General features: G+C 37.9%; 1 protein-coding gene across 1 annotated transcript in view; it reads left to right on the top strand.

The window, feature by feature from the left end:
* Positions 1-27,081, top strand: part of ctnnd2a (catenin (cadherin-associated protein), delta 2a) — a 250,221-nt gene that overhangs the window by 96,287 nt on the left and 126,853 nt on the right. Inside the window, 3 exon segments of the mRNA XM_025910444.1 lie at positions 21,319-21,353; positions 22,115-22,219; positions 25,923-26,095. Coding sequence (XP_025766229.1) covers positions 21,319-21,353; positions 22,115-22,219; positions 25,923-26,095 — 313 coding nt within the window.

Below are 27,081 nucleotides of genomic sequence, written 5' to 3'. Positions count from 1 at the left end.
GCTCAGCAAAATGCTGCATAGAGGGAACTCAAATTATAGGCTGCTGCATTATACCTTAAAATACGCTTTGTGTTTGAGCTTGTGTGTGTATGTGTGTGTCTGCATGAGTGATGATGATACTGCAAGTCATGCTCCCTGCTAATGACTGATGATGCATTTCCAAGAGCAGAAGAGAAAAATGGTGGCAGGTGGCGACATCTCTCACAGTGCTGTCACCCCCGCTGTCTATCTTTCTGTCGGCCTCTCTCTGTGTTATTTCAGCTCTCCCTCATCTATCTGTGTTTGCTCCTAAATAACATCTTGGCTTTTGCACGGAAGGGAGAAACCATGCCTTTGGCTTTGTGGCTCCTTATAACATCTTGCATTCTAAGCATCCAGATAAGCTGCTTTTTAAATGAGAATTGTTTAGATGAACCATCTGAGACTAGAAAAACATTGGAGAGTTATTGTGCTGTTGTTTCTGATTGAAAAATGCACTTTCATTTAAAAAAAAACTCAAAAATGACTGAAGAACTGTTCTCTGGGGTTACAAATTAACTAGTTATTGTTGCTCAGGGACACTTATATATACAGTAAATGTGTATGTACAAAGTATACTTGAAGCTTCAGTCTGTTTTGCCCAGAAGCCACGGACTGCCCCTGACACTAATAAAGCCAGCAGCTTTAAAAACTGAGAAGCTAAAACATGAAACCATAATACTTGTATTGGGGTATTTGTTTATTAGTTTGGGATGATGATAATTTTGTCAGTTTTTACTATTATCACATATCTTGCAAGAAAGTTGCATAAAAAGTCATATTTTAGGTCCACATGCATAAAAGAAGTGAACAGCATGACTGTGACAAAAAAAAAGTTTTTGCAAAGTAAATAACTGCCTTTCCTATTATCTATATACAACATATTACCAATGCAATATGGTAATATGCATTGGTAATATTGCAATATTGCAAAATCAACAATTTATAAAACACAAGTTTTGCATTCACCTATCTATCCGTCTGCTTTTGCTTATCCAATTTAGGATTCCAATTTCGGGGGCTTAGATCCTATCCCAGCTGCCACTGGGGGAAAGGTACATCCTGAACAGATCACCAGTCTGGATAAATTACATATTTTGTCATTTTTTAAAGTGAAAAATAAATGCAAACCCTTCAGTAAACACGATAAAAATGACCACTTTTCTTTCCAAAATTTTTTGTTTATCTTATTAACTAATATTCAATTAAAAGTGTAAACAAATATTGAGACCTGAAGTAACTCATTAGACTTCAGTTGACCTTTCAGGACCTGTTAGGCAGGTAAACAGCTGTTAGTAATTATTAGCTGAATATTTCAAAGCTTGATAAATTCTCTGTAAAATCAAATCTTGTGGTAACACTAAGTATACTCGGGCTAGTGCAAACAACTCACTGAGGCTAAGGCTAATTGGTGCCTACTAAACAGCAAATGCTATAAAAAGATAGAGTAGTTTCTATTCCCCTTGGAATATTCACTGTGTGAAATGTCACTTTGAAAGGGAACTGTGGAAGTCATGAGAGGATCTAATAGACCAAGAAATCTGTCAGATACTGTACTTCTGCGAGGCAGAAAAGCAACGCAAACTGCCACAAATGACTATAAAGGAGCTGCATAAAACCATACTGTCCTCCACACAGCCCACATGCTTAAATGACCACGTTTCCTACAGCCATCAAAAGAAAATGTTGCCAGCAATCACATTGCAGTAGGCAGCGCCTGAAAGATGTTAAGTACCTGGATACACGAGAGTCATTTTGGAAACAAAATACGAGCAAACTGTTAAATACATAAAGCAGCTTCGAGCGAACTAAAACTTTTGATATTGACTTCATTTGAAATGTGTGGGCAGATCTTGAACATACTGTGCTCGCAAGACAGTTAAAATGTCTCAGTGATCTTCAAGGGAAGAGGGGGTGAAAAATCTTAAAACAATAATAGAAAAACTCTTAGCTGGATACTGAAAATCTCTGCAAGCTTTGTTTGTTCCCACTTGTGCTGTTATAAAGTATTAACTTTTAGGTTTTTATTCTTTAAATGATATCAAAAAGTTACATTATGTTACCATTTGACTAGATCAATAATGGATTTTAACTGGATCAAAATGTAATTAATTAAACACAAATTAAATGAAAAGAAATGAGGAGTGGCTTTGTCAGTCATGTGATGAATGTGTGAAAGCCTTGGAGATCCTTGGGGACAATTAAGTGCCAACAAGTGTGGTTCCTCTTAAGACCCGCTCCTCACATCCTGCCTAGCCAGAAAGAGCAGACCAGACCATGCAGAATGGGCAGGGTCATCACAGAAGTTTTGTTTGTCTCCTGTGGGCTGTATTTACTTTTTATGAGTTTTTTTTAAACTGTCAGTATTGTCAAAATATGCAAAACAGTTGTCTGTGTTTTATTATCTTATTTATCAAATCTTATGACACGTTTGCCTTAGTGAAGCTTTTCTGGTTGTCTATATTTTCCTGCAACATCCTTGTCATCCTTGTCAGTTCAAGTTTAAAAATCAAATGAAATCCAATCGTGTCAGTATTTTCATGTCATTTCTCTTTTTTGTTAAAATGAATGGGGTTAGGACAAATAATGGCCTTCTGCTGTTTGCTGTTCTATATGTTATGTATACTTATTCCTGAAGGAGTCAGCAGCTGTTGACTCCATGTCAGCTGCAAGGAGACAGAGGCCTGTAGGGCCAACAGCATTGGTTCGTGTGTGTTAGTGTGTGTGTGTGTGTGTGTGTGTGTGTGTGTGTGTGTGTGTGTGTGTGCCTACCCCTGTGCATGTGTGTGTCCTCATGGTGAGGGGAATCGGGGGTGTTTGGTTCATTAAACATGCAAATGCATGCTTATCTTCCCTCAACACCAGATAGTGGAGAGAATAGATAAGAACCAACCAAACCATGCCAAAGAGGCAGACAGAGAGGAAAACAGTGCGTTATGAAAAGAGTGAAACACTGAGGCAAAAGACAGAGAGAAATGAAGGAGGAAGTGCACAGGAGGACAATAGAGAGGACACAAAAACAGAAAGTGACAGATGAAAAAATTACTTATTAACAAATGGAGGTTATGTGTTAGAATAACTGATGGCTGTTTGATCTCATGTTTTGACTGTGGTTTCCCTGTTTTTGTTTTTGTCTTGATCCTTAGCCGCAGTAGCCCCTCAACATGGTATTTTCTTGTGTTAATCCTCATCCCTCAGGGATTAATTATTTATTAGATAGCTTTGACCATATTGCAAGAAAATTGCTAAATGCAATGCTTCTTTTTATTGCTTTGGCCAATTTAGAAATCGCAATGCTTAACTAAAGAGAGCACTGTAATTACAAGCGAAAATAAGGTGATAGATATGACACTGACTGACCATGGCAGATACAAGTATCCTTCCTGTTTTGCTGATGTTTTTCTGTGTTAGACAAAGACACAGTATTTTCTTGCTAGTTCACATCTTCAGTGTTGGTGCATTTATTCATGATTGGTGCTTAAGGGGCCTCACTCTGTGCTGAAGATACCCAGAACTCATTACATAAAACTTTCACTGTGCGTGTGCATCATTTGGTGTTGTCTGGATGATACCCCTTTTGACTTCGGTACTTGTTCTTCTGAGGGAAAGTCTGTATCTTTGAAAGCAGTTATTCATAAGCATTTGTGTGGGATTATTGTCTCAACGTTTGACTGAAAAAATAAGCAAATAACCAAAGAGATAATCTCTCTATGTCTTGTTGACAACACTTGAAAACTCCATGTGTGTGTGTGTGTCCACATGTACAAAATGCCTTACCTGTCTGCTCTCTTGTAAGGTGTGCGGTTTTCTGTGTGTGGTGTGTGTGATCAGTCCTGGGGAGCAAAATGTTCCATTTAACAGGATTAAGAAACAATACAACTGTAATTAACAACAGTTAGTTAAAAATAAAATAATCATAGTGGTGATGGTTTACAGAAAAATAGCTCATTACTTATAATACATTGATGTATGGTGTATGGATGTGTAGTTTATAGTCAGCTGGGACCAACAATCATTCAAAAGTTTTAACTATTCAAATCAGATTACATTTCTTCCTGCAGTATTAAAAATACATTTATGAAGTTTTTTAGATAAAAAAAAAAGATACCCTGGGATTTCCAGAAACCTGAGTATAATCTCATTTACATTCATTGGATATAATTAGATTTGATGTGCATGAAGGTAATGTTAAGGAAAATATTCACAAAGTTGGAGTAACCACAATTAAATAAAATGTAGCATGTGAGACAAAAAAGTGTAATGTAGAGAGAGACAGACAGAAATGGGGAAAGGGATGTGAAAAAGAGCAAAAGCGAGTGTAAAATCTGAAAAAAAGAAGTGAAAAGTGGTTGATGTAAGCACGTGCCTCAGAGAAAATTTGAAAAGATTGTTTTTTGTTTGTTGTTTTAGAAAAAGGGATAATATGAATGATGAAAGCGCAGGTTTTGATGAAGATTTTGGCTGCTCTGATTGCACGCATGACTATTAAAATGCAGGATGTAGAAGCTGTACTGCTTTCCAATTTTTATCCGCTAGTGATATCCTTGTAATAGTCAGTGCTAGTTGAGAAAGCTCAGGCTTGTGCATGTGTGTCTTTGTGTATGTGAGAGTGAAAGACATAGAAACTGAGATGGCAAGAGAAAAAGATGAGTATGAGTGAGTTTGTCCTCTTGAGGCACCATACCCTAAGGCCAAAGGAATCAGTGCCTGGAGCAGTTTAAGGAGAAGATTTTATTCTTGCGCTGTGGAGTCTATGTGGGCACTGAAAGATGTGTGTGTTTGTGTGAGTATGCGTTCCAGGGACACATTGTTTTGGTGTCTGCCTGTGTGCACACATCTGTGTCTAGTTTCTTCTTTTCACAGATTTTACAGAAATGTCTCCTCTCCTGTTTAACTTTGTGAACCGTACCAGCAATATCACTGATATGAACTGACAATATGAAGGACAGAAATTAAAAAAATAAAAAAAGCCTGTCTGTTTAGGCTTTAAGCCTTTATTCGACATCGTCGATTTTGGTGTCTAGATGAATACCAAAACCTTCAGCAATCTGAAAGCATACACAAAAAAGAACAAGTGATTGATTGAGCTGATTCATTCAAACATAAAGTAGCACATATGCTATACTGTGGTGTGACTCACAAAGCATCATATTCCCACAAAGACTGCAGAGGAACGACTTATTAGATGAACACAATAAAGCAAGCAAGTTTATTTCCTTTGGGTCAGGGTCTCCAGTTTAAGGACAAAGTCCCCCCAAGAGCCATAACTGAATGCCGTAATTACACTTTTCATTGTGACTTCTATCACCTCTTCTGGATGGTCCCAAATTGATTTTTGTTTGCATTGTAACCCAATGAGTCAGACGGTGCCCTGGGTGCGGTGAATCATTCGATAAAACTGACATAATCCTGATGAATCCATGTGGACGCTTACTGTCTTAAGATTTACATTTTTCTGTGCATTTAGGGTTAGGCAATGTTACACCTAACTGTACTGTTACACCCACTTAGTCCTTACTAATATATCCATCCATCCATCCATCCATCCGTCCATCCATCCATCCATCCATCCATCCATCCATCCATCCATCCATCCATCCATCCATCCACTCTTCTCTCTATCCATTAGGGGTTGGAGCACAGATAGGAGTTGCAAAACAAGATGCATATGAGGATGTTTTCAGTCTGCCGATGGGTTTGCAGTGTTTCAGGTTTTTAGTCATATTCCTACCCATAGATAACTCAAAGAGGAACTCTGCAGTTTTTTCTCAGCTAAAATACATGCATCTTATGTTCTTTTTGATTTTTAGTATGGCCGCTATTACATACCATTGTGAAATGTCTCTCAAAATGCAGCAAGTAGGAGCTGGGCTCAGACAGAGTCAGACTCTGAGGTGTGTTAGATTAGTGTCTGACTCCTATAGTATGTGATACTGGCTTTAATAAATGCTTACAGCCTCACATTGGGAGACAGAAAAAACCAAAGTGACACATGCATTTACATATTCTGCACAGTAAGTTTATTAATATGCATATGGATCAGGATCTATGGTTGAATAGGCTATTTTTCATTCTCTTACTCTTCATTTCTTAGAGGTGGAATATTGTACACAAAATTCAGGTTTATTCTATTATTTGCTAGAATATTCCTTACTGTTCTTAAATTTTGGCAGTCATTGTACGGGTAGTACAATAGCATTCATTCTTGGTTGTGTAATGAATATAAAATCAAGTATAGGTCATTCTTTATGATAAGGCTGAATTAGGATTAAAGGATATACTAATTGAACAAATTTTTAATGTCTTTTTATTCAAGATGTTACCAAATGTTGACTTAAACCCACTTGGTGCCTGTTGAAAACAGCCTTCAAAATGAAGAGATTAATGACTTAGCAGGAAAAAGGAGAGAGACTAAAACAACTTGCAAGTTAGCTGCACTCTGCTATAGCCAGATGGCCTTGGTGTTTGTGTGTGCATATGTGTGCACTCTCAAGTCTTAGATAGACGCTGCTGAGTCATGTGCAGACCACCACATGGTGATAGAATGTGATAAATAAACCAGCTTCTCAATTAAAACCTCATCCCCAAGGCCTCAGTGCACGTCACATCACATCATTTTCATCAGTCACATATATGGATGCATGCATACCTTCTGAATTACTGCACAGTAGGCGTTGTAAACAACCTCGTCCTCTCATACAGATACACACACCTACACCATGTTGTTCTTTATGTAATGAAACATGGACATTATTCATTTTAACTTCAAACGACCACATTATTGTCTTATAAAACCTTGGCTGTCTATAGCCCTGAAATAGATGTGTCATAGTCCAACCGAGGCATTAGCATACACTATATGATCATGTTATTGATTTCAGGCAAACCGTAACTTTTTGTCTGAGAATGAGATGAAATCTAAATTGTTTGAAAATTAAAGAAAGATCAAATACACATAGGTGTCCGATTACACACTCTTAACCCTCATCCTTCTAACATATAACATACCTGGACTGGGATTCCTGGAGACCCCAAGAACAATTTACTGTAAGAAGCAATCAACCATATAAAACAGATGTGGAGGAGTACTGGCTCCAAATGACTCTGTCCAGACATGCTTCAGCGCAAGCTCATTTCTGCTGCCTGTATCCATTTTTTTTGTTCACTACACAGAACTCATGACCACAGGTGAGAGGAGGAACACAGATCGACCTATAAATCAGCAGCTTCGGGGTCAGCTCTCCCTTCACCGCAACAGACCAGTACTGTGTCCACATCACTGCAGGCACTATCAGTCTCGGTGTGTCCCAGTGTGTCTGTTAAGCTCCCGCTCCACTCTCCCCTCACTCATGAACAACACCTCGAGATACTTAAACTTGTTCACTTGGGGCAGCAAGTCATCGCTGACTAGTAGCCACAAGACCATTTTTCAGATGAGAGCCATGGCCACAGATTAGGAAATGTTACTTGTCATCCCAACATCTACAGACTCACCTGCAAATCAATCCCCAGTGCAAGCTGGAGCTCCTTGTTAAATTAAGCCAACAGAGCCACATCATCTGCAAAAAGGAGAAACAAGATCCCGAGACCACTGAACCCTCCACACCTCGGCTAACCGTAGAAATTTATGGCAAAGGAAATTTGCTCGCTCAGTCGGACTTAATCCTGGCAAACCAAGCTCTCATTATGATTGTACAGTAACAAACAACTAAATAAATCAGACACAACAGGCAATTGCACTCAATTTGCCTCATGCTATGCTTAGGACATCCTTTCATATGACAGAAGGAGCAAACAGTGGCTCCCTTCCTGTGTGTAATTCAGGAGCAAAGGTAACAGGCTCTTCCAGCTGAGTATTGGACAGTCACATCAACAGGTGGAGTTCCACAGGTGGAGCACTCCCATGATGCTCACTGCTACTCAGTGGGGCTTGTAATGTTGTAGTATCTGCTCTCTTTTTCATGTATGGCATGACCCAGGCACGCCCCAGCTCTCACACTTAGAACCAGCTGTGTCTCGAATATTCTAATAGGTTTCCGTCAGTGTTCTCCATTCATGATGAAAACAGCGATGGCATTTGAGTCGTTCTCTCTCTCTCTCTCTTTTTTTTAAATGGTTAAGAGCATGCCTGTATCTCCTCTGGATACTATCTGTTCCTATAATTTAGGATACATGGCAAACATTAATTTATTTATTAAAATGGCCTAAGGGGAATTGAGTGCTTTTGACTGGGGTTTGTTAAATGTGACATCATTAAGAATAAATTGATTGACAAAGTCATAAAAAATTTGAATGATAGAAAAACACACTGCACACTGAGTCTGCACAGACCCCAGTCTACAGGTGTTTTAAATGATCAGAATAACTGCTAAGATCAAGCTCAGTGCTAAACAACAATGCAGCACTACCTGTGCTGTATTATGATTAGTGTGTGTTACAGTGGAAGCTGTGAGCTTTTACGTTTAATTCGCTGATCTACTATTTTTATATGTGGAAATGGTGTTATTAAATAGCATCTTGGTTCACAATTATTTTAGTTCGCTCTAATTAAACATGTCGAATGTGCGTAATACCAAATGACTACATTGTTTTTTTAATCTTTTTTTGTAATAACTACTGAACTTTAAGTGGTCTCCCTTGAATCATGAATATTGACAAGAAGATACTCGTGAGCCATTCTGCAATCATAGTTCCTGCATGGTGTAACGTTACGTGTGTGTGTGTGTGTGTGTGTGTGTGAATATGGAACCATAGAGTTGTGGTAATTGGTCTCGTGGGGCTTTCAAAGAGCCAGACAGTTTAAGGTGAATAACCTCTCCCCCTCACATGGTCACACACATTCTGCACACACACACACATCTGTCCCCACACCTCCACATACACCAACATTAAACACCCTCCTACCCACACACTCTAATATATCCTTTGGGGGAGGTGAGTGATGTAGACCAGCAAGTGCTTCATCCCCCAAAGCTCTGAGATGTCCTATCCAGCCATGACATCACATTACTGCCCTTGAGTGTCTCTGTGTGTGCCTCTGTTAAATCAGTATGTGTGTAAAGGTTTCACAGTGCCTGATGGGCTGCAGGAGATGACAATTTATTTATTAGACAAGATAGAGACAGTAGGGTGATTTCACTCATCGCCTAAAAGAAATATTGCTTGGTCTATCTGATGTCTGCATGCAGAAATGAATACACTTCCAGAACAGGCTGTGCCTTCTTCCATTCGTCTGAAGGAACACATTTGTGTAGATGTGAATGGGAGAAATAAAGTGTGGAATGGCCAAGGCATGAAAGCTGTTTCATTGGAAAGCTGGAAAAAATGACAAAACTGATGTTTCATCACTCAGTGATAATGACATGTCAAACAGAAGTGGCAGATAAATGACACTTTTCACTCAACCCAACCCTGTCCTTTAAGAACATGAAATGTTGGTCGTAGCACCTCAGGAAACCTGAAGGGAGGAATTCAGAAATCATTTTAGAGAGCATATTACCCAATTTAAACTAATGTACTTAACTGTACATCGACTTGCATTAGTGCCAATGAGCGTTTTACAAGTACAATCAATACTCGGTAATGCCAGCTGGATCAGGTATGTTTCTGACTGTGAGCCAGCAACACACACTGACAAATTGTGACTGCTGTTCTGGCCAATTTCCTCACTATTTACTTTGAAATCTTTATAATCCCTTTAAATTGCCTAATAATCATGTTTCATATTGGGGTTGGCATCACTTAGAGGTTTAGCATTTGTTTTTCAACATTTGAAAATGCATTTTGTGTAGAAAAATGCATCTGTTTTAAAAGCTCACTCAAACCTTGTGTTTGTGGTACAGTCACTATGCTATACAGTACTGCTGACTTGCTGCCTGGGAGCTGACTGTTTTCTGCCTTCAGTTTGTGGGTCAGACACCTTTGTCAGTTTGCTTTAATTTGCTAGAATGTTTAGCACATTTTATTGAGATTATTCTCATAGAAATGTGTATTGTTATGCTAATATTATAGCTACTTTGCCACATGTGATTATATTTTATTCAATGAAGCCACAATGGAGCTAACAGTGCATATCTTCCAATTAATATTCCTAATGGTTTAGTTAAATTGTCCTTTTTGTTTTATATCACACTGTAACTGTTGCATACAGTTCATACTGTGACCTTCTGAGATAGAAAATTCAACCTCTGTTTAACAATGTAAAGTAGAGAACGTCTACACCATAATGCAGTTAAAATATATGAGAAAGAATCGGCTGGTTGTATGGTCTACTGTGTTGAGCAGTAATGTTTTCACTCGGCCCTCTAATAAATAATGTAAGATAAGATTAAAAAATTAAGAAAAAAATTATTAGATTCTTGTTACTAATTCACGTAATGCTAAGTTACATAATTGTCTGATTGCTAGGTGTTTGTTGACCTGAGCTGATGTGGCAGCACAAAACCATTTGAGCCACCAGTGTGGTCAGGGAGGCTCCTTCTGCCAGTGCATCACTTGCAGTAGACACGCTGCAGCTAAATGCCAACAATTGGATTTCTGGACAGGTCACCCTGTTGTTAAGAGGCATTAAGTGGAGGAGATCTCAAGAAGCTTGTCACTGCTTGTATTCCATCAGGTTCAAGCATCTGTGGTGTTTGCAGTTACACAGTTTGAGTAATTGTTGCTAACCTCCTGTAAAGTTAATTAGTGCAACAGTTCTAATAGGAGCTGGCCAAGCAGGTTGTATGTCATGTTTTCTGTAGGGGACGGCTGGAAGGAAAAATAATGTAATAATTTAAAATGTTAGCATAAGGGTGATGTTATTTGTGATAAAACAATGATTCCTTAATTCACAGTAAACCTTCGGACAGTGCAAGAAATACAACTTCAGTATTTTTACAACAAAACACAGAAAACATACTGTTGGTTTAAACTCAGATATTTTACTGTTTCATGAAAAATATTAGTTCATTTTGAATTTGATGGCAGCAGCATGTCTCAAAAAAGTTGTGATGGGGACACCAAAAGGTGGGAAAAGTAAGTGGTTGCTACTCATTAGGTTAACTGGCAACAGGTCAGTAATATGAGGGTATGAAAAGAGAGAGGCAGAGTTTCTCAGACTCAAGTTCACCAGTTTGCAAAAAAACGTATTAACAAATTGTGGAACGATTATAGAATGATATTCCTCATACTCATTATATTTTGGGGCTGTGCTAAGCAGTGTTGGGGAAAACCAAAGTCTGTTTAGAAGTCTCATCACCTATAGATATTTTTGTAACACGTCTACTTTAATTACAGTTGCCACTAAGAATTGCATATACAGAAAAAATATAATTCAAAATTATGGCATTATTAAGCTGAAAAAATAGTACAGCTGTACTAAAATAACATGTAACTATGACTACCAGCTGCCTAGCTATGCACATGCATTGGTGCAACAACATGATTTGCACATGCATGGGTGCAGCAACATTATTGGCTTGCATCCTTCCTGAGTTGACTACTGATTGATGACACAGGCATTTCATTTTTGCTGTCATGTTCTGTTGAGGTTTCTCAACTTTGAGTGTTATGTCTCTCTCTTAAACGTCTCGGGGTTAACTGATTTTTTTTTTTTTTCAAACGTTTCGACTGGTTAGTGCATTCAGAAAATCACTAGTTTATATTTCGGCTATGGTCGATGTTTCTCCAGCTCATAAACTGATGCTGTACTTTGTGCAGTTTATGTTTTATACTGTCTGCTGTATGCATGCATATGTATAGTTTTCTCTTATATGTCTCTTGGGGCTCCATATGGCCTACAGAGTAGACTGCAAACACGGCATAAAAAGTAGTTTGTGCGAATACCACAAACCTACTCTGAGATAAAGTATTTTCTTTTACTGAAATTTTAAAGTAAGTGTTCTTTAAAAATAAACATGCATCAGATCTTAATTTTTTTGACTGTGCTAACATGACATGCATTAATACCACAACTTTTTTTCTTTTTAAATTTACTGCCAACCAAAACTTACTCCATATTGTCTGAAGTTGAGCTCTTAACCTCTTCTTCAATAACAAGTCATAACAGTCTTGCTGCAGTGAGCCTTGTTAGATGAATATAAATATTAGACAGCTCCTGTCTGTGTGGAGCGCAATAATACAGGGCACACCCAATGTCAGGCCACCCATCCCTGGTGAATTATGCATAGAGGTATTCTGTCATTATCTGTACCGGTGCAAAATGGTGATAGCCCACCTATCATAATAACTATAATAGCTTGGTGATTTAGACTCACACAGCAGATGTTCCTGAATTGAAATAGTATAACCAGCAGGTGTTGCTCATAGTGGAAAGTCACATTTTGTCTATGTTCAGATGCATATGCACACACAAGTGTGGCTATATATGCATACAGATGCTCAGATACACATGTGAGACACATATATTTGAGGTGGGTGTTATGAATTATGACTGCACAATGTGGAGGAATCGGCTTTTTTAAACACAACCACTGAACCTCGACAACACGTGAAATACTGATGCAGTACACTGAGATACATAGACTTGCATGCTTGTAGGCTAGATATCCACATGTGAATGTGTAGGACTGGAAAGTGGGTGAGTGGGAGAGGAGAAAGCTGCAGAGAGTTGAAAAACCTTTATTGGAGTTGTCAATTCCATCGTGCATTGTTTTCTTTGTTTTTTGGTAGGAATAGGGGTTTTGTTGCAGCTGTCAGTAGTCAGGCATTAAAAGTTATTTCAGAACACTTTGACTAGACAATTCTCTTCCAGCCCCTCTGTTGAACTGTCATTCAGCTGTCATAGCCACAAAAGTTTGTCTTCAGCTTTGTTGTGAGCACAATAGACTGCTTTCTGAATAGAGTATCAGAGAACTTTCACGTGTACTTTCATGCGCGCACAGAAACACGCATACAGTATAGATACCTGCATATAGTGAAAATAGATGAGCCATATATGTGTCCATATAAACAAAAACCTATTCTGCTTTTCAGCTTGAGTGTTTTGACATGTTTTTGTATAAGAGTTTTGCATATGGTGCAATTTTATGTTGATTTTATTTGCTGCACAATGTTATTTCACCCACTCCAGCACAAAGGCTTTTTTAAATATGTTCACCTTTCTGACACACACACACACACACACACACACACACACACACACACACACACACACACACACACACACACACACACACACCCTCTATCCAAACAGACTCCTCATCCCCACATCCAGTGCTGAGCATGAAAGCCCACTCGTCTGCCTTGACTGACAGATTACCCTTATGGTGTCACATAGTCATGCTGATGATGCTGTACAACAACGTTGTTATGACAACCACCTCTGGATAGCAATGATATCTATGTAAGAAATAGATCTAGAGACACAATAAAATGGTTTCCAAGCAAGTTCCACATTTAAAGTGAGCAAAATCAGCGATCCTGTGAAACTATCTCACCATATGTAGGGTTCTGGTTTTGCACTAACCAGTAAGTCAGGGATTAGTCTTGAGATTTAAGTCTAGATTTGAAGTTGTTCAAACTGTAAACAGTGTGGTCTGTGGGCGGAAGCCTATGCGTTCCCTACATGTAATCGAACTGCCCTGAGGTGTGACTGTTTGACACAGTTTTTTGTTGGTTGCTTGTGAACAGTTGGCTAAAACCTACGGGAAATATTTCACAAATAAGGGTTCTGCTAAGCAAGTGCAAATTAGATGAGAAGCTGATTTCAGAAAGTGCCTCTGAACTCTTTCAGTTTCATGTACATGAATAAATTGAAAGGACGTTTATACATTAATATTTAAAAGAGTAAAAGTTGACATTACCCCACATTTTAATAGTCTGTATATAACTACTCAAATGCTATGCTCAAAAAAGAGCAGGAAGAAGTGCTTGATCCTACATTAGTATCATAACAGTGATACTAATGTTATTTTCAACATTAAAACATTGAAATCCAAACTTTTTTTCTTTGCTTCCATACCTAAACTGTTAGATCTGTTGTTGTCACTCAGCATGTGGAAGAGTCTCACAATAATTTCTATTGTGGGCTCCAGTAGATTTTCATTGTGTACAGGCTGCTGCTCTCAGGTTTATTATTTCTCTGTGGATTTACACAACTGAATTCAACAAAAAGTAAGCAGATGTTTCATGAACTGTCTTGGCTGATTTCCATCCCCTACACTGACGGTAAGGTGTTTTTATACTAGACTGTATAAAGCTGGTATAAAGGTGGAATTCAGTGAATGAATCTAAGCATCATCAGCTTAAATTTAAATTAATCTCTGCTATACCTAATGTAACCTACCTCTGACCATAAACATCACAGCCTCCGTGCAACAGTGCAGGTATGGCCAGCTCACCACTTTATCATTCAACATTCATGTCATTCAATATTTTCATTCAACCTTTGAATGTACTATACCTCAGTTTGTTTTGCAGGACAAATCAGACTATGAAAAAACATAACTTTGCATTATATGCAGAGCTGGTATCTGATTTAAAAATAAGGGCATTGCATGGAAACTTTAAATTTCCAGTTTATGAAATGCCACTAAACTGTCTTTACCTTTAAATAAAACGTCGCTTCTTTCTCGCCTTCCTCCCCTTCACCTCAAATTTTCTTTGCCTGGGAAATAAGGCAGTACCTTCAGCTAGCAGACACACTGACAAACTGTGTGTTTGCCAATATTTGTTGAGCTGTTAGAAATGTTGCATTTGAAATTACCTACCACTAAAAAAACATTATTCCTTTCATGCTTGCTTCTCTTCTGCAGCATTAACAAGAAGCTGAAGTACTGAAACCATAACTTACGGACATCTGCAACAAAAACGCAGTTTCAGATCGTTCCGGCCCACTTTATCTCCTGAATATAGCGTATAACTGATGCATAAATTATATATATTTACCCCTATCATCCCTTTGTATGTGATAAACCCAGGTGATGGATAGACCAATAGGATTGCCGTATCTGTTTAGTAGTGTGTTATGTGCTATTGTTCCCTCCATTTAGGCTCAGATTGGTTTGATGTTTGAAGGCGTTTAGTGCTGGAAAATAAAAGTTTCCCTCAAATGTGTTAATCCTAAAGTAATGGGCCTGTTTTGAAAGTGTAAAGAGCACAAAGTGTAGACATTTGTGTTAAAATGTAGGGAGTAAAAGTAAAACATCAAAATAATAAATACTCAAGTAGTACAGTGAAAACATATTTGTATTTTGTTTCTTCCCACCTCCTTCCTTTAGTAGCCATTGATTCTGCATACTTAGTGCTATAGTTCAGTAGATATATACTATGTATAGTAAATGAAAGTTGATATAAAATGCATGTACAGTCTCTTGCACTCCCCACAGTGAACTGCAAACAGAAAAACCCATTAACCACTATATTTCTAGTTTGAATGTGTGTTTAATGAGAAGTGCAGTGTGCAGTGATTGTTTATCAGCATTAGTGTTACATTTCTTTCAGGCTTGATTTAGCAATCACAGATTTTCAACAAAAATCTCCGAAAATAAAAATGCTGAATGTTGACAAATTATTTAAATGACATGCAGTTCCCAAATAGCCCCGCATCCAAACGATTAGAATGTCCTTGAGCTGTCTCTCAAAATAAAAATTTTGCTCTCGTTGATTGAGTATGTGGAATTTAGAGTGCCTTTAACACATACATGTATATGCACAGGATACCAGTAAACTGCAATAATAATTTTGTCCTTTAAATCAAAACGTTGTTACCCAGTAATCAGCATCCATCTCGAAATCTCGAAATAAAGGCAGATAGACATTCAAGCTTAGCTCATGTCAGTTTTTGTTTTTGTTCATATACATGCCTGTTTATATACTGTACATATTTTATGGGAAAATGCAATAACTGAACCTCATTTCAAGCTTGTTATCAGAATTTGAGCATAATGGGAAAAAAAGGAAATTAACAAGACTTGGCTGTTTTCCATTGACCATCGTCTCCCTTGTTTTGCTTGAATGAGTCTGCATTCAGATTTATTTCAGCTCTGATAAACACCACTCAGTGAGAAACATTTAAAAAAAAATATTCAAAAACAAAGTGATTAAAAATAAAAAACTAAATTTATTCACCATTCTTCCTCAACTAACTTTGTGCATGATGATTCCCTCAGAGTTTCCAGCCATGCTATGGCTGACCTTGACTCCTGACCTCATTGCACATCTTCATGGAGGTCAGGTCATAAAGACTCATTGTCATTCATCAGTCTGTCCTTCTCTGACTTCTTAATTATTCTCAGTCCTTGACAGTCTGTCCAACGTTAAGGTATAGGATGTTCTTCTCTCAAACCGAATCAGCTTTTTAAAATTTTATTATTTATGATAAAGTTTTAAAAGTAAAATTATTTTTCGGGCAACTGTGCATGCTGTAGGCCAAGTACCACTTTGTACTAAAAAGACCACAATTTTTTTTCACAAATCCTTGAAATGAAATAATTAGAAATAGCCATTAATTGGCCACCCTGGGTCCCTAAGAAAAGCAAAAAATAATGAGATATGGATTTATGCCTGTAAAAACGGTATTTTCCAAAAAGGCAGGATGTGTTTAGGCTTATATCCTGCTGTGGCACAAGAAAAGATCAGGTAGGACATTACAGTCCATTAGATGCTGCTCTGGCAGTAATGAAATAGCTTGTCAACCCTGCCATTTATTCCATCATAACAGGAAACTAATTATCAGCGACATTCACCATTTTTAGCTAAATACCAACTAAAGCTAGTTGGTATGAGTTTGACACCTTGTGTATGTATAGGTGTTGTTTTTATCAGTGTGTTGGTGTTTATGCATGTAAATGACTGTGTACGTGTATGTGTTAAAATTTGAAACAGGGGCATGTTTTAACTGTAGATCATTGCTACATGTGGGTTTTTTAATTGCTTAAAAATGTATTGTGCAATTTATTTAGGTTTTTCAGGTGGAAAAAAATCACACTGATCGTGTAATTCTCAAAAACTCACAAAAACTGTATGTACACTCAAAAAAATAAGTCATTGGATGAACGTAACTTTATCTTGCCACTTATATTCCATCTAAACAAATCATGTTATATTAATCCATCTTGGTTGTGTTGTGTCAACACGATATATGTGTGTAGGTTTAACATAATATTAACAGTAACATTCAATTAATTTGACTTTTGTTCAACCAACATGTTTGTACCACGTTAGTCTAATTAGATTTATTTAAATTCATCTTATATTGTTTAAACACTTTGGCACATCAAAAGTCAGTCTTGTTACATGAACTAGTAAAATATTTGTTTGTTACACCAATGATAATCTTGTTGAATAGATGAAATGTAACTTATGTCTGTAGCACATGTATTCATATTACATAATGTCCAACAAAAATAAGATTCAATGGATTTACAGCAACTTCCAATCCACCCATCTTCTTATCTTTATCTGGGCTGCAGAAGTGATAGGGTAACAGGGGCAGGGTACAGACTAGACAGGTCGCTATCATACAGAGACAAACAACCATTTGCACTTCAACACCTTTGGGTAATTTAGAATAACCAGCTACCCTTACAACTGTATGACTTTTAACTGTGGAGGAAACCAGAGTACGCAGAGAGAACCCACTGCAAACTTCGCCTCATTGTGGATTTGAACCCAGGACCTTCTTGCTCTGAGGCAACAGCACGAACCACCATGGCATTAATCTGTCAATACAGACTTAACAAAAGTAGGAAAGCTATGCTTGATGATGCTTTATGTTGTTGTCCTTGACAAGTTAAACCATACGAAATAATAACAGCATACACGTGGTGTGGTTGTCTGCCTCTTGTAACCCCACTGATTTTCCTGTGGTTTGACATCTAATGTGATCTTGTGGATTTCGTGAGCTGACTCAAAAAAGTGAAATTGGGTGGTTGTTATATGCACAAGATCCAAACTTGTAATTTGAACTAAATAATTCCATGTTTCTATGGTGAATGTAATTGAATCATGTAGCATCTGCATGAAATTCAGCAACGTAATTTGTTCCTGTTGAGATGACATGATACAATCCAGTAAGAGTGGCTGGATCCAGGCAACTAACCACTCTTACTAGATTGTATGATGTCATCTCAACAAGAACAAATTACGTTGCTGAATTTCATGTAGATGCTACATGATTCAATTACATTCACCATAGAAACATGGAATTATTTAGTTCATATTACAAGTTTGGATCTTGTGCATGTAACAACCACCCAATTTCATTTTTTTGAGTGTATCAAATATGACAAACTAGGCGTTAGGGGGTTAAATATGTGAAAGCAGAAACGCGTTTGCGGAGGTTGCATACATACATCATCACTGACAGCCTTATCACGATGGACAAGTGTTCTTAAGTGCTACTATCTGTGAAGGGAGGCAGCTGGAAGATTTGTGAAGAACCTTGTGTGGCAGTGTAACTCTTTCAGAGTAATGCTGCTGTTCAGTAATGTAAGCAGTGGACTAATGACATCATCGGGGATGATTTTTGTGGGATTCCTGTCCCATAACACATTTACAAGATGCATAGCGTGTTTTTGTTACTGTAGATTTTTACCTCACTTTATACGAATTCTCCTCAGTCGTTCCAAAGGGCACTTGAAAGAACAATATTAAGTAGATTATACTCAGATTTTGAACTTTGATTTGCCAACAGAAATGTATTTCTGTCCCAGTACTGCTTCTATACCAAATTTTTCATGTATTGTTTGAATTCATTAGCTGTTTGACTTTCAATATTTCAGTTTCACACAGTAGTGTAGGATGCATAGATGCATATATCTTGACACTAGGTGAAAACGGCACTTTTCAGCTACCACTAAGTGACATGCATGCATGCATGCTTTGGAGTTCACTGGGAAGGGTAGAGGATGCTGCGTGTTGATTTAAGCTGTGTGGCTGCTAAGAGTGGCGTAGTGAATCGCTGGGCGTTGTGTTGTGGCATTGCAAGCAAGAGGGTGCAATGTTGTGGAATAATGCTGTGCTTAATACATCTCTCTCCCCAGTCTCTCTGAGTGTCGTATGCCTAGTTTTCTTTTTCTCTCGCTTTCTTCTCTGTAACCGACTCCACTGGAGAACTGAGTGTTGCTGTGGTTACTCTGTTATATGTTACTGATGCACATGAAAGCACAGCGCTCTAAGCACAATAGAACTCAATAGAATATATTAATAACATTTACATTTTCTTTTAAAATGCAATCATTCTTAATATATCTTTAAATGCACGGCCGTTCGTGTATAATTTGACTTTTATGATCTTTGCTTCTGACTCAGGTATTTAATCCTATGACCTGAAGTCTTTTTTTTCACCTTACTTAAATAACTCAAAGTAAATGTTAGCTGGAGAATTATTGAGCAGTAAGTTAAGTGAACTTTTGAATTTCATCACACATTTTTTATTATCACACGGGGAACAAAGAAGTCGGTATGGCCACTGACCTTTCAGTGTGCAAACCCTTCTATGACCTACTTCTGCAAAGCACGTTGCTTTGATTGCAGCATTTTGTTACTGAAATAAAAGTAAACTTTCTAGAGTCTAACTCAAAGATTTACACCAGAATTGAGAGGACAGTAGGTCATAATGTCTACTGAAGCATCCAGCCGTTGAGTCCAAGCCAAAACTGACCTTTTGAATGGTCGCCACGCTTGAGAATCAGCTGTCTTGCCAGCATCCCTTCTTGAAGTGCTGCTGGGGTAGCAGCTGGCCAGATTGTATTTAACAGTCCAGCTGGTTTCAAAAAGTAACAAAGTAGCACACGTTTATATTTCTCTTCTTCGCGAACCTTTATTTAAGATGCTTACCTGTATGTTTGTATTAAAGATGGAGTTTCTGGTTGGCTGTTGAATCCCAGGCCCCTCCAAATTCTCTGAAGTGTTCCAGTATTGCTCCATTATATTTGCGCATTGTATGTATTAGAGTACAGGGATATAGGCTGCTGTGCTTTAAATTGCTTTAACTACAGCATTACAATGAGTCTTTGCTATTTAGGAAAATACCAGTTTGTGGATAACCATTAAAATCTGCCACTTATCCATTCTTGTTCTTTTGTGCATACAAACTCATCACCATGGAATATGAAATAGTATAAATAGAAGACAGCAAGCCCAGAAAACCAGCCTAATCGTGTAGATGAAGTTAGATGGAAGCGTCTATAGCTATCAGCTAGTCTGTCTCATTCTGTATTGATCACAAAGAAGGTGGCTCAATACTCGTCTCTAAGTTTCTTTTTTGCTCTTCTGTTCTGTTTTTCCCTCTGTTCAGCCTCCCATTAATCAGCCATCCATTGACATTCATCAGGAGTATAGAAAAAAGTCTTGCCTGTAGTTTGTACATGTGCAAATGTGTGTGTGTGGGTGTACATGAACTTTGATAAAAACCTTAAAATAAAATAATCAGTTCACAACAACAGTCATCTCACAGCTCTTCACATCGCAATACCTTCCAATATAAATCCAACAATTTCCTTTGAGCAAGCAATAACAGTGAGTAGAGGCAGGGGGAGGTGGCACAAAAACTAAAATTAAATATAGCAATAATTATTATTTCATTGTATGTGTACCTAAAACACCATCTGGAAATAAAGAGTGAACCAATCAATGCAGAACTCAAAGTGTGACTTAAGGATAAGTTTTAAAAAGTAGTTTATTTCAGCAAAAGCTTCAGTACACATGAGATCAAACCATAACACACAAATAAATCCAACAAGAAATAGCAAACGCTAGGTTCCAGACAAACAAGGCTATGATGAAAAATAAAAGAAGAAACAAAGACAATTTTACATCAACACACAAGTTTTCTAGTTCTCTAGAGTTGTTTTTGTGTTCCCCTATCAAAATTTACCAAAAAGTGGGAAAAAGATGATGATTTGCTTCTCAGCCCGTAGATTTTGTCCACCAAAACTCTTTCCGTTCTAATTTCCTCGATCTCCCTCTATGTGATGCATTTTTAAAAGTTGGTAAAATGTGAGCTCACAAAAGGAACAAAAACAGAACTGACACTGGTATCATTTTGGTTTAAGAGAGGTAAAACATAGGAACGCAGACTAAATACACTAAGAGGGTAGGACAATGGGACACATCTTTGATAAAGAGATTCTCTGTTCAGTGCAAATGAACGGTGAGTCTAAGGTTGAGCTAAAGTGACCTGTGGCACTTCTCTTCTTCTCATCTCATGTTTTTTTTTCTTCTTCTTGTTTTCTTGCTTTATTGAAAAATTGAAAAAGTGCCATCAATTTAAGAATCTGCTCTTAACTAAAACTTTCCTCTTTTTTTCTATTGTCCTTTGTATTCGTCGTAGTAACCACATCCTTTCTCTTACAGTTCTTCAGACGAGCAATTTCGCTGGAACTCTCGAGGTAATTCAATGTGAAGGTTTTTGCAGACACGTTATTTTTTGTTATTTCTCACTCAAATCTTCTCATTTTATGCTTCTTTTCTTAAATTTTGTCACCCTCATTTACTGTTTTAATCTCTTTTGATTATTTTAAATGTCCAACGCTTTGGTCAGCAGTTGTTGTTTTAAATGTGCTATATAATTAAATTTGACTGACATCTCAGACATCCATGAAACGTTTTGTTTTTGAGGCTTTTTTAGAGGAATCATGTATGCTATAGTCAAAATCATTGACATGGGGTAGTTGTGATAGCTAAATAGATTATTGCAGGATACTAAAGATCTGTGAAGTCACATCTGCAAACATGTATCATCTTTTTAACCCACAGCTAGCCCTGGAGGTCAGTGTTACCCCATATTTTTAAAAAACATAAATAAGTAAAATCAAACATTTTCACTACACACAATACCATACATATTCCCAGATGCACTTACACATACTTACCAGTGCATCAAATTCACTTTTACAACAGCAACTTCATTTCCAGCTAGGCAGCTCCCAGGGCAGACTTATCAGGGCCCTTTACCAGCATATAATCAAAATGTCCCACGGCTCATAACCAAGTCACAATGCGTAAGGCTTTACACACTGTGAGAGGAAAGGATTGGGGTTACTGCCCAGAAAGATCTCATCTCTCTGCTTCATACTCTCTTTCCTGTACCTCTCTCTTTCTCACAGTCTTTGCGCCTGTATGTGCCCCTCATCATTTTTCTCTCCCACAGCTGATGGACAGAAAGATATTGAGGATGAGCTGACAACAGGTCTGGAGTTGGTGGATTCCTGCATTCGTTCCCTTCAGGAATCAGGAATACTAGACAGTGGAGAACGTAAGTATACTTGCCAGCATCATTGTGTGTGTATGTGTGCATGTGTGTGAGGGGGAAATAGTTTCAAATATTTGGTGTCTGTTTAAATTATACTTATTTTAGTCCATTTTATGCTATAGTCAAGAGTCAACTCTAGCAGAAATGTCACTCAAACAAAATATAATTTCAGTCTAAGAGTATAAAAATGCATACAAAATATCATTTCAGGTTCAATTTTTCATATTACACACAGATTTATTTTTAAAAATTTGAACAAGTACTTGATCAAAATCTAATCTAATCCTGACAAAATTCATGTTACTGTTTCAAAACAACACATTTATTAAGTGCTTTTTACAGTCAGTGCTTAAAAAGTGACGATAGTCTTCACAGAGTGCAGCAGTAGTTAATTTAAATATGTGAGCATAATGGTAGCCAATGCTTGTTAACTGTTGTTTATTAAAGGAGGAAAATTATCCCTCACCCATTGGATAAGTGGAATAATTGCCACAAATCCTATTGTTAAGATTTAATTTTAGCTATGATTACAGCTATGACCTCTGCTCACAGCAAACAACTTGAGCTTTATTCCAGATTTTTGAGTTGAAATGCAATGAAAAATACATTTTCTAAAATTATATCTGCAGTTTGGCATTCAAGGACATCCTCATTGATTATTTGCTCTAAAGCAAATCGTTTTAAGTCAATTTAAGGAACACACGCAGCATATTGCTCTCTTAATTTTTACAAAGAACTGTCCCAAATGCCTGTGGACCTTGGATTCTGATAAAGAAATTCAAACAATGATTGAGAGGCAGCCTGTGTATAAGGTCATGCTAAATGTGCTTGGCATTTTCTTTGCAGGTCATTGGTTTTGGAACAGTGCATTCCCATTTCACTTATTGCCTGCTGACCTTTTTGATAGTTGATATTGCAGTAATGGATGGCATTTTAGAACTCACACTGTGAGGGGTGATACACAGTGAATTTCTGTGTGTCGCCTTACATGTTACATCTTGCAATGCATGTGGTTTCTGGAACTGATAGAGTGGGCTAGGTAGTGTGGAACAACAGTGTAATGTTTTGCACACACACACACACACACACACATCCACACAAAGAGGCATGTGTGACCAAAAGTTGGACATGATAAGTTATATTTGGTATATTTACTATAATTGCTGGTTTGCTTTGATATGATATTGATTATCTGTTTAAGCATATGCTGAACAGCTACAAGACATGCCAGATCATTAGTAGTGCCCGAGTCTTTGTCCAAATAGATGGCTCTCTCATTGTGAGCACTCTTGTTATGGGTGTCCCACACCCAGCTGTTTTTACCATTTTGCGAATGGGCTTCTACCACAAGCTTAACAACGTGGCTGTAGATAGCTTTCAATGGGTGTGTGTGATTTTTCCCAAAAGAGAGTGCTGCAAATAGCTAAGCAGCAAATACGTACTGTAGTGAAATGTCGCTGTCTTCAACAGAAGGTTCTACTAAACAGGTTTTTTGTCGGTGAACACAAGTGTCAGCACAGAGCAACACAACTCATAAGTAACTGTACACAGACGTGCTAATTCTTAAAAAAAAAGAAGTAATGTTCAGGTTTTTACTGTGATTTTAAATCCAGCATTCTTAAAATCCTTAATGACCCTTTTGTGGGTATGTCAGGTGTGCATGAGTGAGTATTTCATAGACTGCAGTAAGAATACGCTGCTCATAATTTGACTGAGCTTTTGAAATATTTATATCAGAACAGTCGAACTTATATTTCCATATCAAAAAAGAGACGCGAGTCAATACTGACAGGAAAGAATTTAGATCCCTACAACCACTGTTACTCACACATGCATATGCTACTATACACACTCACTCATATTAGGCATTTGCACATTTAATATCACATGTGTACAAGCTTACCCCACCCTTAATACACCCTTATTAGCTACTTCATAATCTGTCAACTTTGCTGTCTTCTGACCATCCAGCAAAAACACATTTCGCAACACATGTTTGAACATAGAAACAACCATATGCATTTTTTTGTCACGTAACACACACGATGTAACAAACACCAAGGCTGAGGGATGATGAGTTTGGGAGCTCCCACTCAGTCTGCGTAACACAAAGTGCTGTTTAATAATTCATAAAAAGCGAGGGATGAATCAAGATGAGAAAAGGCAAGTCTTTTGTGAAGGCGAGAAGCAGAGGAGTTGATCTTGGTTCACAGCACAGAGGCTCACAGGGAGGGAAGGATTCAGGGAGAAGAGGGCGAGCAAGAGAGATGGAGTGAGCAAGCAAATAGATATAGGAGAAGAAGAATAACGGGCCATTGTTCTTTAAAGTGAGAAAAGAAACTAACGAGTCAGTAAGCTCAGGGGAAGACACTTATTGTAGACTTTATTAGGACATATCTATGATGGTTCAACTTTTGAAATTGGGAGAGAGAAACAGAAAGAAATCCCCACATTCTTTAACCCTGTTCATCAGAATCTTTACTTACTTCTATATGTTGATGGGATGATTTCATAATATGTATATGCTGGTTCAATGGGGCTGTTTTTTTAAAAAAAAGATTGGATATGTTTATATACACTAAGATACAGTATTAATGTGCATACTGGATATTTATTTGCATTTAAAAATTTGTTTAATATTACCTCTGCCAGCTCGGGCACAGATGCAGATCAGCTAAGCAGCAACTAAGCAATGTCTGGCATCTCTAACCTACAGTGGCATGATATACATGTTATGAACTTAATGAATGTTAAGCATCTTAATGAATTATTTATTTGCCATATCATGAATATGTGAGGACCCTAATTACTTCTTAATAGAGCACACGTAAATACATATATGGAAACCTACATTACTACGCACTCGCCGCCGACTGGCTTGTGGCTTGTAATCATTCCTTTTGGTTCACCACATCATTTCATAGACATTTAAGAAGATAGTCCATCTAAAAAACTGCCTTATGATGTTCTTAGCTTGGATCAATATCGGCTTTATGTGCACAGCATCGGAATCAGAGAGAAGGGATTATTATCTGATGACACAGCAGCGACTTCATCAGGTGGTTGAAGTAGTGATGCTCTGAATCAGACGGTGAATTTGTGTGTGTAACAAAAGTCATTGTGGTCGACATAGTCTCTTGTTTTAACCCTTTGGAAGATGGATTGGCATTTTAGGTGTTTGAAGCCAAATTTCATTGTTTTTCAAAGCTCAGTTAACTACTGGAAAAATAAAATAATGTTTGTTAATTAATTCTAGACCAGACCATCATGGTCCACCTTGAGTAAAGTTTTTTTTTTTAAGCCAACAATACAAAATAAAAAATGAACATGTTTCGGGAGGTATTGTTTAAGATGTTAGGTGTTCCGTCTATTACAACTTTTTTCTTTTCAGCCCTCCTCCTCCTCCTCCTCTCATCCTCTCTATCTCCCTGCTCCTCCTCCTTCTCCTCCAGTTCTTTCTGTTCCTCTGTTTCGGTCTTCCTCTGCTAATAAATTATGTATGCTATCTCCAACTCACGGAGTGCTGCACTGCTGCACTATCTGCTCTAAATTGCTGCTTGCTCTCTCTCTCTCTCTTTTCCCTATTTCACACCCCCTCTCTTTCTCACTCTTAATCTGTCTCTCTCACGCTCTCACTTGCTCTGTCACAAACTCAACTCAACCCCCTTTCTATACAACCATACGCCACCTCTGTCTCAATTGGTAGGACCGGCTCTTCTTTCCCAGAGTTCCTTGCAGCTCAACTCCACCCCGGAGGCTTCGCTCCAGTACTCTGCCAGCTACCATAGCAACCAGACCCTCGCCCTAAGCGACAGCATCTCTGCAGCAACTCCTCAGCGCAGCGGGCAAGTTGGAGGAGCTGTGCACAGCTACAACCAGGTGGGAAATACTTCCGAACAAAGAGAATATTGAGCATGCAAGTGTTGATGAGAACAAAACCAAGAGCAATTCTGTCACTGGCTATCTGTGCAAACCACAGTGTGTGTCGTGAGAAACTTTCCATTTGTCTAGGAGGCTGGCGTTCACAAAATTTTAGTAAGGATTTTGGCTTTGATGGTGGCTAATTTGAAGTGCATTTTCCTCAGTTTATAAGTAAAGCTGCATTAAAACCATTTTCTTATGCAAACTTATAAGTACTTCTAGTGTTGAGAGATGCTGGTCTTCGGATTTCTTATCGCTCCGATTTTTTCTTTCAGAGACTCTGCGAACATTGCCCTTCATTTTCCTCTACTGGCTTTTTTTAGGCACTGTGTTGCATAGCGCTTATCCAGCTACATGTAACTCTGGCTCTCAGTGCTCTTAGCAAATGTGAATTTGTTTGACACCATAACTGAGTCTATTTGATCAGGGTAGAAGTGCATATTTGTACAGAATCCTATTTCATTAGCCCTGCTGAAGTGCTTTAGTCCAGTCCTGCCTTTTCAAGCTGCCCATTGCATTTTGTCTCTAGTGTGAAGGTGATGATAGACATAGGCAAGTTGTTTAGAAGAAAACAAGTTATGAAATGCTCACAGACCCAAATTAGGGTACAATTAAATACACACAGAGAAATCTCTGCAAGTGTCTTGTTTATAAAGACTTAAAATAAAGCTACATGGATACAAAGACATTAACCACAGCAGTGTGCTGATAGAGAGAAAATCTATCAAATTACTTTCTAGCCTGCAGCTGCCAATTATTTTGAATTTCCATATTCTTAACATATCAGTATTAAGTATTACTGCAAACACACACACACACACATGTTGTATGAAACAGAAACCCACTGATCTGGTTAATCAGTGAAGCAGCCAGCGTCTGGTATAAATCTTCCATTTATGATAGATAATTATGAATACAAAATGAGATCAAATAGTTTAAATGAA

This window comes from Oreochromis niloticus, linkage group LG9 (genome assembly GCF_001858045.2).
Source record: "Oreochromis niloticus isolate F11D_XX linkage group LG9, O_niloticus_UMD_NMBU, whole genome shotgun sequence".
In the NCBI taxonomy this organism is placed as follows: domain Eukaryota; kingdom Metazoa; phylum Chordata; class Actinopteri; order Cichliformes; family Cichlidae; genus Oreochromis; species Oreochromis niloticus.
Note: the sequence above shows the minus strand (reverse complement) of the source record. Positions and strands in the feature narration are given on the sequence as shown.